This window comes from Hemiscyllium ocellatum, chromosome 19, assembly GCF_020745735.1.
Source record: "Hemiscyllium ocellatum isolate sHemOce1 chromosome 19, sHemOce1.pat.X.cur, whole genome shotgun sequence".
NCBI lineage: Eukaryota > Metazoa > Chordata > Chondrichthyes > Orectolobiformes > Hemiscylliidae > Hemiscyllium > Hemiscyllium ocellatum.
In genome coordinates, this window is record NC_083419.1 from 50,320,255 (window position 1) to 50,336,737 (window position 16,483).

A 16,483-nucleotide genomic window follows, 5' to 3' on the forward strand; every position below is an offset into this window, starting at 1 on the left:
TCTCTCGTGCTCTCTCTCTCGTGCTCTCTCTCTCTCTCGTGCTCTCTCTCTCGTGCGCGCTCTCTCTCTCTCGTGCTTTCTCTCTCTCTCGTGCTAGCGCTCTCTCTTGTGCCCTCTCCCTCGTGCCCTCTCCCTCTCTCTCCCTCTCGTGCTCTCTCTCTCGTGCTCTCTCTCTCTCGTGCGTATGTGCTCTCTCTCTCGTTCTCTCTCTCTCGTGCGCGCGTCTTCTCTCTCTCGTGCGCTCGCTCTCTCTCTCATGCACTCATGCTCTCTCTCTCTCTCGTGCTCTCGTGTGTGTGCGCCCGCTCTCGCCCGCTCTCTCGTGCTCGCTCACTCTTTCTCGTGCTCGCTCTCTCTCTCGTGCGCTCTCACTCTCGTGCGCTCTCACTCTCTCGTGCTCTCTCTCTCTCGTGCTCTCTCTCGTGCTAGCGCTCTCTCGTGCCCTCTCCCTCGTGCTCGCTCTCTCTCTCCCTCTCGTGCGCGCATGCGCTCTCTCTCTCTCGTGCGCGCGTGCTCTCTCTCTCGTGCGTGCGTGCTCTCTCTCTCGTGCGCGCGTGCTCTCTCTTGAGCGCTCTCTCTCTCTCTCTCGTGCTCTCTCTCTCTCTGTCTCTCATGCACTCATGCTCTCTCTCTCTCTCGTGTGTGCGTGCACCCGCTCTCGCCCACTCTCTCACTCGCTCTCTCTCGTGCTCGCTCCCTCTCTCTCGTGCTCGCTCCCTCTCTCTCGCGCGCGCTCCCTCTCTCTCGCGCGCGCTCCCTCTCTCTCGCGCGCGCTCCCTCTCTCTCGCGCGCGCTCCCTCTCTCTCGCGCGCGCTCCCTCTCTCTCGCGCGCGCTCCCTCTCTCTCGCGCGCGCTCCCTCTCTCTCGCGCGCGCTCCCTCTCTCTCTCGTGTGCGCTCCCTCTCTCTCTCGTGTGCGCACCCTCTCTCTCTCGTGCGCTCCCTCTCTCTCTCGTGCGCTCCCTCTCTCTCTCGTGCGCTCCCTCTCTCTCTCGTGCGCTCCCTCTCTCTCTCGTGCGCTCCCTCTCTCTCGCGCGCGCTCTCTCTCTCTCTCTCTCGTGCGCTCTCTCTCTCTCTCGTGCGCTCTCTCTCTCTCTCGTGTGCTCTCTCTCTCTCTCTCTCGTGCACTCTCTCTCTCTCGGGCGCTCTCACTCTCTCTCTCTCGTGCGCTCTCACTCTCGGGCTCGCTCTCTCTCTCGTGCCCTCTCCCTCTCGTGCTCTTTCTCTCTCGTGCACGCATGCGCGCGCTCTCTCTCTCTCTCGTGCACTCTCTCTCTCTCGGGCACTCTCACTCTCTCTCTCGTGCGCTCTCACTCTCGGGCTCGCTCTCTCTCTCGTGCCCTCTCCCTCTCGTGCTCTTTCTCTCTCGTGCACGCATGCGCGCTCTCTCTCTCTCTCGTGCGTGTGTGCTCTCTCTCTCGTGCTATCTATCTCGCTCGCTCTCTCGTGCGCGCGTGTTCTCTCTCTCTCTCTCTCGTGCGCTCTCTCTCTCGTGCGCTCTCTCTTTCTCTCTCGTGCGCGCTCTCTCTCTCTCTGTCTCTCTCGTGCTCTCTCCCTCTCGTGCTCTCTCTCTCATGCACTCATGCTCTCTCTCTCTTGTGCTCTCTCGTGCGTGCGTGCGCCCGCTCTCTCACTCGCTCTCTCTCGTGCTCGCTCCCTCTCTCTCGCGCGCGCTCCCTCTCTCTCGCGCGCGCTCCCTCTCTCTCGCTCCCTCTCCCTCTCTCTCGCTCCCTCTCCCTCTCTCTCGCGCGCGCTCCCTCTCTCTCGCGCGCGCTCTCTCTCTCGTGCGCGCTCTCTCTCTCATGCTAGCGCTCTCTCTCGTGCGTGTGTGCTCTCTCTCTCGTGCGCACGTGTTCTCTCTCTCGTGCTCTCTCTCTCTCTCTCTCTCGTGCTCTCTCTCTCTCTCTCTCCCGTGCTCTCTCTCTCTCTCCCGTGCGCTCTCTCTCTCTCTCTCCCGTGCTCTCTCTCTCTCCCGTGCGCTCTCTCTCTCTCTTCTCTCGTGCTCTCTGTGTGCGTGCGCCTGCTCTCGCCCGCTCTCTCTCTCTCTCTCTCGTGCTCTCTCTCTCTCTCCCGTGCTCTCTCTCTCTCTCCCGTGCTCTCTCTTTCTCCCGTGCTCTCTCTCTCTCTCTCCTGTGCGCGCTCTCTCTCTCTCTCTCGTGCTCTCTGTGTGCGTGCGCCTGCTCTCGCCCGCTCTCTCACTCGCTCTCTCTCGTGCTCGCTCCCTCTCTCTCGTGCTCGCTCCCTCTCTCTCGGGCTCGCGCTCTCTCTCGGGCTCGCGCTCTCTCTCGTGCTCTCTCTCTCTCGTGCTCTCTCTCTCTCGTGCTCTCTCTCTCTCGTGCTCTCTCTCTCTTGTGCGCGCTCTCTCTCGTGCGCACTCTCTCTCTCGTGCTAGCGCTCTCTCTTGTGCCCTCTCCCCCTCTCTCCCTCTCTCTCGTGCGCGTATGCGCTCTCTCTCGCTCTCTCTCTCTCTCGTGCTCTCTCGTGCGCTCGCATTCTCTCTCTCTCTCTCATGCACTCATGCTCTCTCTCTCGTGCTCTCATGTGTGCGTGCGCCCGCTCTCTCACTCGCTCTCTCGTGCTCGCTCGCTCTTTCTCGTGCTCGCTCTCTCTCGTGCTCGCTCTCTTTCTCGTGCGCTCTCTCTCGTGCTCTCTCACTCTCTCGTGCTCTCGCTCGTGCTAGCGCTCTCTCGTGCCCTCTCCCTCTCTCTCGTGCCCTCTCCCCCTCTCTTGTGCTCGCTCTCTCTCTCCCTCTCGTGCTCTCCCTCTCGTGTGCGCATGCGCTCTCTCTCTCTCGTGCATGTGTGCTCTCTCGTGCGCACGTGTTCTCTCTCTCGTGCGCACGTGTTCTCTCTCTCGTGCGCACGTGTTCTCTCTCTCTCCTCGTGCTCTCTCTTGTGCGCTCTCTCTCTCCCTCTTGTGCGCGCTCTCTCTCTCTCTCTCTCTCTCTCTCATGCACTCATGCGCTCTCTCTCTCTCTTGTGTGTGCGTGCACCCGCTCTCGCCCGCTCTCTCACTCGCTCTCTCTCGTTCTCGCTCCCTCTCTCTCGTGCTCGCTCCCTCTCTCTCGCGCGCGCGCGCTCTCTCTCGTGCTCTCTCTCTCTCTCTCGTGCTCTCTCTCTCTCTCGTGCTCTCTCTCTCTCGTGCTCTCTCTCTCGCGCTCTCTCTCTCGGGTGCTCTCACTCTCGTGCGCTCCCTCTCTCTCTCTCGTGCGCGCTCTCTCTCTCATGCTAGCGCTCTCTCTCGTGCCCTCTCCCCCTCTCTCGTGCTCGCTCTCTTTCTCCCTCTCGTGCTGTCTCTCGTGCGTGTGTGCTCTCTCTCTTGTGCTCTCCCTCTCGTGCGCTCGTGCTCTCTCTCTCGTGCTCTCTCTCTCGTGCTCTCTCTCTCTCTCCCGTGCTCTCTCTCTCTCTCTCTCTCTCCCCCCCGTGCTCTCTCTCTCCCGTGCTCTCTCTTTCTCACGTGCTCTCTCTCTCTCTCTCTCGTGCTCTCTCTCTCTCGTGCTCTCTCTCGTGCTCTCTATGTGTGCATGCGCCTGCTCTCGCCCGCTCTCTCACTCGCTCTCTCTCGTGCTCGCTCCCTCTCTCTCGGGCTCTCTCTCTCTCTCGTGCTCTCTCTCTCGTGCTAGCGCTCTCTCTTGTGCCCTCCCTCTCGTGCTCTCTCTCTCTCTCTCTCTCTCGTGCGCGCATGCGCTCTCTCTCGCTCTCTCTCTCGTGCGTGTGTGCTCTCTCTCTCGTTCTCTCTCTCGTGCGCGCGTGTTCTCTCTCTCGCTCTCTCGTGCTCTCTCTCTCGTGCGCTCGCTCTCTCTCTCTCTCTCATGCACTCATGCTCTCTCTCTCGTGCTCTCGTGTGTGCGTGCGCCCGCTCTCGCCCGCTCTCTCACTCGCGCTCTCTCTCGTGCTCTCTCACTCTCTCGTGCTAGCGCTCTCTCGTGCCCTCTCCCTCTCTCTCGTGCCCTCTCCCTCTCTCTCGTGCTCGCTCTCTCTCTCCCTCTCGTGCTCTCCCTCTCGTGCGCGCATGCGCTCTCTCTCTCTCGTGCATGTGTGCTCTCTCTCTCGTGCTCTGTCTCTCGTGCGCGCGTGCTCTCTCTCGTGCGCGCGTGTTCTCTCTCTCTCTCCTCCTGCTCTCTCTCTCTCGTGCTCTCTCGTGCGCTCTCTCTCTGTCTCATGCACTCATGCTCTCTCTCTCTCGTGCTCTCTCGTGTGTGCGTGCACCCGCTTTTGCCCGCTCTCTCACTCCCTCTCTCTCGTGCTCGCTCCCTCTCTCTCGTGCTCGCTTCCTCTCTCTCGTGCTCGCTCCCTCTCTCTCGTGCTCGCTCCCTCTCTCTCGCGCGCGCTCTCTCTCTCTCGTGTGCGCTCTCTCTCTCTCTCGTGCTCTCTCTCTCTCGTGCTCTCTCTCTCTCGTGCTCTCTCTCTCTCGGGCGCTCTCGCTCTCGTGCGCTCCCTCTCTCTCTCTCGTGCGCTCCCTCTCTCTCTCGTGCGCTCCCTCTCTCTCTCTCGTGCGCTCTCTCTCGGGCTCGCTCTCTCCCTCTCGTGCGCTCTCCCTCTCGTGCTCTCTCTCCCTCTCGTGCTCTCTCTCTCTCTCTCGTGCTCTCTCTCTCTCTCATGTGCTCGCTCTCTCGTGCTCGCTCTCTCATGCGCGCGTGCTCTCGTAAGCTCTCTCTCTCTCGTGTTCTCTCTCTCTCTCTCGTGTTCTCTCTCTCTCTCGTGTTCTCTCTCTCTCGTGCGCTCTCGCTCGCTCTCTCTCTCGTGCGCTCTCGCTCGCTCTCTCTCTCGTGCGCTCTCTCGTGCTCGCCCTCTCGCGCCCTTTTGCTCGCCCTCTCGTGCGCTCGCTCGCTCTCTCTCTCGTGCTCCCTCTCTTGCCCTCTCGCTCCCTCTCTCGCCCTCTCTCGCGCGCTCTCTCTCTCGTGCACTCTCTCTCTATCTCGTGCTCTCGCGCGCTCTCTCGTGCTCCCTCTCGCTCTCCCGTGCTCTCGCTCCCTCTCTCGTGCTCCCTCTCTCGCTCCTTCTCGTGCTCGCGCTCTCTCTCTCTCGCCCTCTCTCTCGCGGTCACTAGCTCTCGCTGGCTCGCTTGCTCGCGCTCTCGCTCGCCCCCCCTTGCCCCCCTCACCCCCCCCCCCCCCCGCACCCCCGCTCGCCCTCGCCCCCTCTCTCGTGCTCTCTCTCTCGTGCTCTCTCTCTCTCGTGCGCGCGTGCTCTCTCTCTCGTGCCCCTATCTTGCTCGCTCTCTCTTGCTCTCTCTCTCGTGTGCTCTCTGCTCTCTCTCGTGCTTGCGCTCTCTCGCTCTCTCTCCTGCGTGCCCTCTCTCTCGCCCTCACTCTTTCTTCTGTCTCTCCTTTGTGCTGTCTCTCTCCCTCTCTCTCTTTGTCTCTCGTGCTCCCATCTCCTTCTCATGCGCGGGTTCTCGCTCTCTCTCTCTCGCTGTGTGCTCTCTTGTGCTGTTTCACGCGTTCTCTCGCTCCTGTGCTTGCTCTCTTGTGCTCTGTCGCTCTCTCTTGTGCTCACTCGCTCTTGCGCTCTCTCATGCACGCACTCTCTCATGAGCACGCTTGCTGTCTCTCATGCGTGCGCTCTCGCACCCCCGCTCCTGGACTCCCTTTCCCCCCCCCCTCCTCTCACTCACGCTCCCAGACCCTGTCTCCCTCTCTCGCGTACACGCTTCTGCTGTCAGACTCCCTGTCTCTCTCGCACCCAGGCTCTCCCTCTCTCTTGCATCTGCGTGCGCTGTCGCTCCTGGACATCCTGTCCCTCTTGCGCGCCTGTGCCTTCCTACCCCCGGACTCCCTCTCCCTTGCATGCACTCCCAGTCATGGACGTCCCCTCCCTCCCTCTTGCGCACTCCCGCTCCTGGTCTCCCACTCCTGCTTCCGCACTTCCTCTTCCTCTCCATCTTGCACGCTCTCCCACTGCCAGACTCCTCTCCCGGACTTCCCCAACTCCTTCTCCCTCTCACACGCGCTCCCACTCCCAGATTCCTCTCCAGGACTCCCCCTCACGCACGCTCGCCCTCCCTCCCTTGAGCACGTGCATGCATCCTACCTATAGAACCTACCATTGAGTTTATCAACTTCAGATCATTAAAACTCTTCTCCATTTTGATCTCCCACCCCAACCGAGTCTGTCATGCCTTGGTTGCGTGCGCCTTATGCCAGTGGACCTAATTTCTGTTACTAACACCAACCTTTAATGCTCATTGTTAATCATGCTTGTTCTTCCATTCAATGAGATGCTACCTAATCCATATCTGAAGTCCATCTATCTACCTTGATTTCATATCCTTTCTACACTTGCCTAGCAAATCTGCCGGTCCTTCATTTAAAATTGTGAAATTAATTAGTATCTACGGCTTTTTATGGAAGAGTTCCACATTTAGTGTTAAAGAAATAAATGTTTAATTTCGCTTTTGAAATGGCTTGGCTTTGATCAAGTCACCTCTTAAAATTTGCATTTCATGGATTATAAACCTAGTTTATGCAATCTTTCCTCACAAACTCTCCCTTGGAGAGCTATAGATGTTCTGGAAAATCTGCATTGCAATGTTTTCCAAGGCCAAATATATCCTTTCTGTGGTATGGTTGCCAAAACTCTGGGCAGTTCTCTAATCAAGGATTTGTTTTGCTGCAGCATAACTTAGAACTATAAATTTAAAGAGCATTTTCAAGTTTCTTTTTTACTTTATTCATTGCTCTATAGTACATAAGCCCCTAAATCTCAAGGGAACTCCACTGTAATGCTACTTTTGTTTTGCATCCCAAACAAGTATGTTAAGAAAGATTGAAAATTTAGAAATATGTTTTTAAGATCAGTAAGCTTTGCGTGGTCAGGAAGGAGGGATCATACTCAGAGTGAGGCATGGCCCAAGGTAAATTGAAGGTGATGGACCGTTAGGGGGCAGTGATCCCTGGAGTTTGATAGGGAGAAGCTGGAACCGCATGAAACAAAATTACATTAATTAACAGTAAAATGACAAAGGTATGAGGGTAGAACTGAACAGAATTAATTGGAAGGGAAACCAAGCCGGGAAAACAGTTAAGGAACAATGGCAGGAAAAAGCATGCAACGTGGCATAAATTAGTGAGTGATTGGGAAGCCTTCAAAAACCAGAAAAGAGTACCTGAAAAGCAATAAAGGTGAGATGATGAAATATATGAATTAGCTAGCTAGTAATATAAAAGAAAATTGCAAGAGTTTTGTTTAGATTTCTCAAAAAGTAGAGAGGCAAGAATGGACATTAGACCATTGTAAAGTGAGGCTGGAGAACAATGAAATTGGGGAACTGAATAGGAACTTTGCATTAGTTTTCACATTGGAAGAGCAGTAGCATCCCAGAACTTCCAGAGTCAGGGGACAGAAGTGAGATTAGTGGCCATTGCTAAGGAGAAAGTGCTAGGGAAGCTGCAAGGTCTGAAGGTGGATAAATCATTTGAACCAGATGGGCTACATCCCAGAGTTCTGAAGGAAATGGCTGAAGAGATTGTGGAGACATTGGTACTCTTTCCGGAATCACTGGAGTCAGGGAGGGTCCCAGAGGATTGGAAGATGGCTACTGTAATGGCACTATTTAAGAAGGAAGGAAGGCAAAAGACCGGAAACTATAGGCTGGTTAGCCTGGCCTCAGACATGGGTAAGAGTTTAGAGTGTGTTATTAAAGGTGAGAGTGGGGAGTACTTGGAAGTGCATGGTAAAACAGGGCTGACTCAGCATGGCTTTGTCAAAGGGATGTTGTGCCTGATAAATCTGTTAGAATTCTTTTGAAGAGGTAACAGTAAGATAGACAAACAACAGCCAAAGGATGGGATCTATTTGGACTTCCAAAAGGCCTTTGACAAGGTGCCACACAGGAGGCCACAAGGTAAAAAAACAATGGTGTTAGGGGCAAAATATTGGGATGGATGGAGGATTGGCTGACTGGCAAAAGGCAGTGAGGAGGGATCGGGGATCTTTTTCAGATGGAAGCCAGTGACTGGTGGAGTTCTGCAAGGGTCCATGTTGGAACCGCAACTATTCACATTCCACATTAATGAACTGGATAAAGGAACTGACGGCATTTTTGTGAGGTTTGCAAATGACATAAAGATAGGTGGAGGGGAGGTAGTATTGAGGGAGCAGGGAGGCTGCAGAAGGACGTTAATAGGCTGGGAGAGTGGGCAAAGATTTCCCTGGTCTAGCATTTCCCTGTAGCACAAATCCTCCAACATGCTTGTAAATCTTTTCTGAACCCTTTCAAGTTTTGCAACATCTTTCTGATAGGGAGGAGACCAGAATTGCATGCAATATTCCAACAGTGGCCTTTAAGAAATGTCCTGTACAGCCGCAACATGACCTCCCAATTCCTGTACTCAATACTCTGACCAATAAAGGAAAGCATACCAAATGAGTTCTTCACTATCCTATCGACCTGCGACTCCACTTTCAAGGAGCTTTGTTCAGCAACACTCCCTGGGATCTTACCATTAAGTGTATAAATCCTGCTAAAGATTTGCTTTCCCAAAATGCAGCACCTCGCATTTATCTGAAATAAACTCCATCTGCCACTTCTCAGCCCACTGGCCCATCTGGTCAAGATCCTGTTGTAATCTGAGATAACCTTTTTTGCTGTTCATTACACCTCCAATTTTGGTGTCATCTGCAAACTTACCAACTGTACCTCTTCAGCTCACATCCAAATCATTTATGTAAATGACGAAAAGTAGTGGACCCAACACCGATCCTTGTGGCACTCCACTGGTCACAGGCCTCCAGTCTGAAAAACTACCCTCCACCACTACCCTCTGTCATCTACCTTTGAGCCAGTTCTGTATCCAATTGGCGAGTTCTCCCTGTATTCCATGAGATCTAACCTTGCTCACCACTCCCATGGGAAACCTTGTCGAATGCCTTACTGAAGTCCATATAGATCACATCTACTGCTCTGCCCTCATCAATCCTCTTTGTTACTTCTTCAAAAAACTCAATCATGTTTGAGAGATATGATTTCCCACGCACAAAGCCATATTGACTATCCCTAATCAGTTCTTGCCTTTCCAAATACATGTACATCCTGTCCCTCCGATTTCTTCCAACAATTTGCCCATCTCTGACGTCAGGCTCACTGGTCTATACTTCCTTGGCTTGTCCTTACCACCTTTCTTAAACAGTGGCACCATGTTAGCCAACCTCCAGTCTTCTGACACCTCACCTGTAACTATTGATGGCATAAATATTTCACTAAAAGGCCCAGCAATCACTTCCCTAGCTTCCCACAGTGTTCTAGGGTACACCTGATCAGGTCCTGGGGCTTTATCTATTTTTATGCATTTCAAGACATCCAGCGCTTCCTCCTCTGTAATATTTGTGAGGTTCTCTTATTTTGGGTCAAGCATATGCAATGTGTTGTTATTGGTTTACAGAAAATCTCATTATTAAACCAGTGTGTGTATGTTTTCAGTATTAAATTTATATTAATCAACTTTTTCTCTCTACATTTTCTTCCATTTAATGTACATTGTTTGCATTGAACAATAAATTATTTTTTTTCTCTCTCTTTCAGAAGCTTGCTGTAAGAAGTTGTCCTGTTGGAAGTACCAAACCTATTCCACTCATCAAGGCACCTAGCCAGAGCATAGCAATTTCAGTGGTGCCATCTAAGAATCCGATCACCATGGTAACTGCACATATTAACGGACAGAAGATGGCAAGCACGGATCCTCCACAGATGGCCCCAGTTAACCTCCAAACAACAAACAAGCTAGCTGGGAGCAATTTGAACTCCACTGGAAGGAGAGTACCGGAAACATCAAATTCACAGGTAGATTCAATCAGGGAACAAATTCTTTAGATTTTGGAGGTTCATGACTGCAGTTGGGTAATATAGGAAGTTGATCATTTTGCAGAATTTTCAGAAATTTTATTAAAGAAGAAACAGAAGTTTAGATATGACAGGTCAGTTAATTAGCCATAACTAAAGTATGCAACATGTAACAGTTGACTATTGTTCACGTACACCCGGGGATGTGACAGTTGCCATGGAATGTGTCGATCTCATTGAAATTGTAAAGACAGCATGCTATAGTTTAGCCAATGCATCGGGAACGTTTTCCTGGGTTTTGTTCTGGTTCTCATTCTGAAGTTGATTGCTCCCTGATGAAGACCTGCCTTCTGTCCTTGAGCACTGGTGTGCACTTCTTAGTGGCTGGTGATTTACACTGTGTCAATCGCCCATTTGAATTTTTCAATCCTGTGGACAAGGGACAACTGCTCATGCCCAATTTCATTTGAAGGTTAATTTTAATTTATTTTTGTAACAGGTTTTTCCCTAAATACTGGGTTAATAATAGGATAAATATAGTGCTGTGCAGTTCTTTAATGTCAGTTTGTGGAGTATACTGGCGTTGGTGCTCTTTTGGTCACTTTCCTTTTATCTTGTTAATTAGAAGTTGTTTGGTTTGGAGAAAGCAAGTAACTGCTGTGATAGTTCAATGAGATCTCATGTTACAGAAGCCAGAGCAATCCAGTTTTAAAAGAACCCCAATTTCCAACAAACATTAGTAAACATACTATAAAGCAAGCAATTAGTTCTTGAGCTGGGCAAATGGGTTGCAGCATTGATGTAAAAAAATCTGTTGTTTACTAAGAGGGCATCATTTTAAAAAGTATCTTATGATAGCAAAGACCATAAGATTTAGAATTAGGTGTAGGAGTCCATTCAGCCCTTCAAGTCTGTTCTGCCATTTAGTGAGATCACTGTTGATCTGAGATTCCTCAATTCCACTTTCCAGTTTTTCCCTAAAACCCTAGTTTCCCTTACTGATTGAAAATCTTGTCTGTCTTGACCTTGAATATACTTAATGATCCAGCCTCTCTAGCCCGTTGCTGTAAAGAATTCCAGACTCCGAGTGGAGCAATTCCTCCTCACCTTTGTCTCAGATATGTGACCCCTTATTTGGAGATTATGCCCTCTGGTCCTGGGCTCACCAATAAAGGGAAGCAACTGCTCAGCATCTACCCTATCAAGTTCCCCACGAATCTTCTTTGTTTTAATAAGGTCATTTCTTCTTCTGAATTCCAATAAACACAGACTGAATTTACTCAATTTCTTTTATAAGACAGTCCCTCCATACCTCCTCCGGACTGCTTCCAATGCCAGATATTTTTACTTAAATAATGGCCCAAAACTGTTGACAGTATTCTCTATTTAAATAATGTTCGGCAATTCTATTCTTCCTGCTAAAGTGCATGATCTCACATTTTCCCACATTATATTCCACCTGCCAAATTTTAGCCACTGGTTTAATCTGTGTTTATCCCTCTGTATACTGTTTGACCCTTGCTACCACTTGCCTTCCCATCTATTTTTGAATCATCCGTGAACATGTTTGTAGAACATATACATTGTTGAATGATAAATGCAAATTGTCAAATATTGTAGCCCCAGTGTTGATCCCTGTTGCATTCTAATTAGTTTGCTATCTTGAAAATGTTCCCGTTATTCTAATTCTCTGCCATTAGTTAATCAATCCTCAATCCATCCTACGATATAACCTCCCAACATCATGGGCCTATATCCTATTGAATAGTCTAATCTGCGGTACGTTATCAAATATCTTCTGAAAATCTAAATATATTTTATTCATTTATGCTTTGTTTATTCTACCTTTTACCTTGTCAAAAAATTCTTGTAAATATGATAGGCATGACACTAAGCCTTTGTTAATTATCTATTGGCAAATCAGTTCTTCAGCCTTTCAAATTTCAACTGGATGGATAATTAAATAATTTAACATTTCTTTCAAAAGTATTCTAAATGCATTTTAATGAAGTTATTTATTCACATCTAAAATTCACTATCATGAAAGTGATGAGGAGCAAAATGAAAATTGTCATGTATGTTGTACCATTCCTTTTCATGTTGTCCTAATTGTGCAATAGTGGTGGAGCATGAAAGAAGCTTTTCTTCTGTTGCATTTGCTTTTAGGAAATGACATCCATAAACGCATTATACTAGAATTCTATGAGAGGGTATAAACTGATAAAAATGATGGTATAGTGGTGCACCTTTGAATATTAGGAAAAAATTGTGGCAGAAGCTGCAGACAACCTAATTACTTACCTTAGCATCCAGCAGAACAAAACTTTTCACATCGTTCTAAAGACTTGAAAATCATCTGAAACGAGAGTGTAAAGAATGATTTGGGAAGAAGTGCCCAATGCTAATTTTTTTAACATAAATTTAAAATATTACAACAAATTACCTGAGAAATATCACAGCAACCATATTCATAGAACACCCCTCACAAATAGAAAGATGTCATTGATCACTTTCTAATAGAAGAAGCAGTAGAATGAGCAAGGATAGGGAACCTGGACTGGAAAGAATGAAAACCTAAACTATTTCAGCACAGCTGTAATACTGAAGTTTGTCAACAAATGTAGAAGATTGCTCATGTATATCCTCTTCACAAAAATTAGGTCCAGTCCAATACAGCCAATTTCTCTTTATTCTTTGTGTCAGCAAAGTGACAGAATTGCTGATGATATATTCCATCTAAGAGCACATATTCTCCAATACCCTGTTCACTGTTGCTCATTTTGGATCCTGCAGAGCTCCTTGGCTCTAGAACTCATTACAGCTTTGACCTAAACATAAATGAGAGGGAAATTCAATCATTGCTGCAGGATACTTCAGGACTACATCCTAAATCCATCTTCAGTTCTTCATTTTCAATTACTTTTCTCCATTAGTTCAGATGTATAACCTATTTACCAGCAATTGCATTGATTCTAGATTGTTTGCAATTCTCTAAATGAAGAAGGAATCCATGGTTACATGCAGCAATATCTGGACAATGTCCAAGCTTGAATGATAAATGACAACTAATATGCACACTAAGTTCCAGGCAAAGACCACCTCTAATGATTGGGAGCTTAACCTTTTTTAATCTTTGAATTGCGCACAGTCAGAATCCAGGATGTCACCAACGTTAAGGAACTCAGTAGAAGAGCCACGTAAATACTGTGACTACTGGAGCAGGCCAGATACTAAGTGACTCACCTCCCAACTCACCTGACACTCTCAACTCTCTCTACTATCTAAAACACACAAGGTATGAATGTAATGGAGTGCCCTTCACTTAGCTGAATAAGCAAAATTGTACCAACAGTCCTAGGAGCTTGACCCCAAGGACAGAGCAGTTTATTTAATCACCCAACCTCTCATCCATGAACTTAATTATTTCTTGCATCTGTTAAACACTGATATTCCAAACATGGTACATTATGGTAAATCACCATAGGATACTTTGCGAGCACTTCCCAAACTTGCAATCTCTCCACTTTAAAGGACAAAGGCATCAGGTTTATAGGAGAACCTTGACCTTAAGGTTGTTCATCATCCTGATTTGGTCATACACCTACCCCCTTCCTGCCACCTACCAATTAGATTTGTGGAAATGAATTAACCATATGAAGTTGTTCAAAAAGTGACCCATCATCATGATCTTAAAGGATCAGGAGTAAATACTGTCCTTACCAGGATTACCATAGTCCCAGAATATATATTAAAAAAATGTTTGTGTCCTATGTTATCTCACTACCTTCTTTCTACTTAGAAAATTCAGCCTTCAAGTAATTACGCAATATTAAAAAAATGCTAATTCTAGAAGCTATACTAAAATGTTACGTGTTAAAGATTTGTTGATTCGAAGAAAAATATAAATTTTGGAGTACTGACCTGAACGCATAACCAAGGCCGAAACTCTAATGTCATACTGAAGGAATCCTGTGCTGCTAAAAATGCAGTCTTTCAGATATATTTCAAACCAAGCTCCTTAGCTGGTCATGCGAAGTCACCCTTTACCCTATCAATATGTATCTCAACTAACATCAGAGACTGTCATAATAATCAATAGTCAATGTGTTTGTCTACAAGTTGGTACTGTTTTTCTATGAAGACTACACTTCAAAAGAAAGTGCTTCTTTCGTTACATAGTGTTTTGGGGCATCCTGAAATTTTGAAAGAGATGTAAGGCATTTTTGTTTTAATACATGGGTACCTTGATGCATTGCAGTTTTTTATCGAGAAGAAATGTAGAACTAGTTGAGAAATTGAAGTTGTTTGCTTTGAAAATATTGTTTTTTTTATGTCAACTTTGTCCAAAATTTTAGTTGCTGCATTTATTTTAAAATTGCTACAGGGATTTGCCATTAAAGAAGCCAGCAAGGTTTTATAGATGGACGATGGCTGACTGTAAAGTTGTTAAAGTAACTTCTTGGACACATAATAGGGTGAATTGTTATTCAAATCATAAGAATGAGCAGGAAATATCATAGCTATTATTGAAACATAATAGGATAGTTCAATCAAAAGTATTTTGGAAAGCACTTATAAAGTGAAATTTTCCAGCTAATAAAAAAGAAAGCAGTGAAAATTGTGGAGTAATCTGTGCTGCAAGAAGTTGAGTATAATACAGAACAGGAGAAATAGGAAGGTGCTGAGATTCATAGACTATGACTAGTTCAGGAGCAATAATGAAGAAAAGAGCAGCGCAGTGAATTAACAATGGGAAAGAAAGGTTGAATGCAAGAGTAATAGGGAAGGGTATAGGCCATATTAGGTTGATTCCATGAGCTGCAGAATAACATCCTGGGATGGTTGGCTAACAACAAGATTGGAATGTTAACTTTAGTGCAACTTCCTTAAAAATCAGGTTAAATGGACCAGAAGTTGTTTGCATGAGCAATTTACTGAATTCTTTACCTCACACCATTAAATAACTTTTTAAAGATACATTTCTGACGATTCAACGCACTTTCTGTCTCCCTGTTTATCCCTCTTCAACTTGCATTTCCTTATGGGTGTTTCTCTCTCTCTTTTTCTTTTTCTCTCTCTCTCCCCCTCACTTTTCTCACTCCCACTTTCTCACTCTCTGACTATTTCTTGAATGAGTCTGGAAAACAGATTTTCAGGATAGAAAAGTTGAAGTTAAATGTTGGCAGAGTAAAATCTGAATTTAAAGTGAGTGGGGAAAAATCGAACAGAAGGTTCAGATGATGCTGCAGTGCAGGATTGATGTTGGAAACACTGGTGTTTGGTACAAAAACCATTTGATTATAGGGAGGGCAGAATTTTTTTTAAAAAACATGACAAGAAATAAACTCATTTACATCTATTAATTTAAACTGATTTTAAGTTGTCTTTTAATACAGTTTGAAGAAAAGCAACAAAAATGGCAAAAACAGTTTGAAGGACAGCACAACTTGTATAGCTATAGCAATTGGACCACACATCTGTTTACTTTGATACTATCTTGTTTAACTTTTGAAAAAGAATACTCAATGTTCTGTTCACTCAAAGCTGTTTTGCAAGACTGTCTCCACGATATCTGGTCTCGACTGGATGTGCATTTTCGCTTGTACCTTTGTTTTTGTTTTTGATTTTGCTACCGTTTACCTATTATTTACTTATCTATGCTAATTAACTCTGTGATTTGCCTGAATTGCTCGCAAGACAAAGCTTTTCACTGTACCTCAGTAAACATGAAAATAAATTAAATTCGATTCAAGATATTTACCATATGAAGGCATCTGTATTTCTGTCAATATTAGTTTAAATTGGTGATCTAGATTAATGCACGTATGCTTCTATAAGAAATAAATTTTGGAAAAGTGCACCGATGGATTTTTAGGATATCATTGAATCACTACAATGTGGAAAGAGGCCATTCAGTCCAGTGATCCACACTGACCCTCCAAAGAGCAACCTACTGAGACCCAGCTCCCCAACACGTTTTTGTAACCACACATTTACCATGGCTAATCCATCTAATTTGTGCATCCTTGAACACTGCAGGGCAATTTAGCATCAGAGGAGAATTTGATAAACACCGGGTGGGAAGATTAGTGGTACGGTACCAGAAAAAGGACCGAGAAGCAGGATAAGCTAAACTGTGTTTGCAGAGGACTGACATGGGCTTGATGAGTTGAATGACCACTCTCCGTGCTGTAACCATCTATCATTATTGTTGTCCCTTGTAAAATATTTTTTGATGAATGAAGCAAATAATCTGTTGGCATTCAAGTTCTCAACTTGAATAGGATAATGATAAGGACACCTGGAAATGAAAAAGTGTGGGAAATACAGCCATAAAAGATTAGCAAATTACACGTCAGTTATGAATCATTAATGAGAGAACTTCCAACATTTTTAATGAGGGAATGTGTTCTGTTATTTTTGTTTTGTGATATACATGGAGGTCAACTGTCTACATATTTAATGCATGCAATTTTGATGGGCATAGATTACATTTCACATTTGAAGCCTGGACATTTTTTGTATTGCCTGTTTCTGGCATATAGGCAGTATTTTGAATTCGAAGGCCAACATTCCTAAAGAAGAAATTTTTCCATTTGAAACTGGGCCAAACATTTTTCTAAATCAAGCTAAGACCAGTATATTTTTTCCCCAAATCTAAATATGTCAAAGTGTAAAATGGTTCAGAAGAGGTCTTGAAACTGG

The 16,483-nt window shown here is 46.8% G+C and overlaps 1 protein-coding gene across 1 annotated transcript in view; it reads left to right on the top strand.

Annotated features, from left to right (window-relative positions):
- Positions 1-16,483, top strand: part of phf21b (PHD finger protein 21B) — a 212,883-nt gene that overhangs the window by 80,174 nt on the left and 116,226 nt on the right. Inside the window, exon 5 of the mRNA XM_060839457.1 lies at positions 9,521-9,778. Coding sequence (XP_060695440.1) covers positions 9,521-9,778 — 258 coding nt within the window. The remainder of the gene's footprint in view (positions 1-9,520; positions 9,779-16,483) is intronic.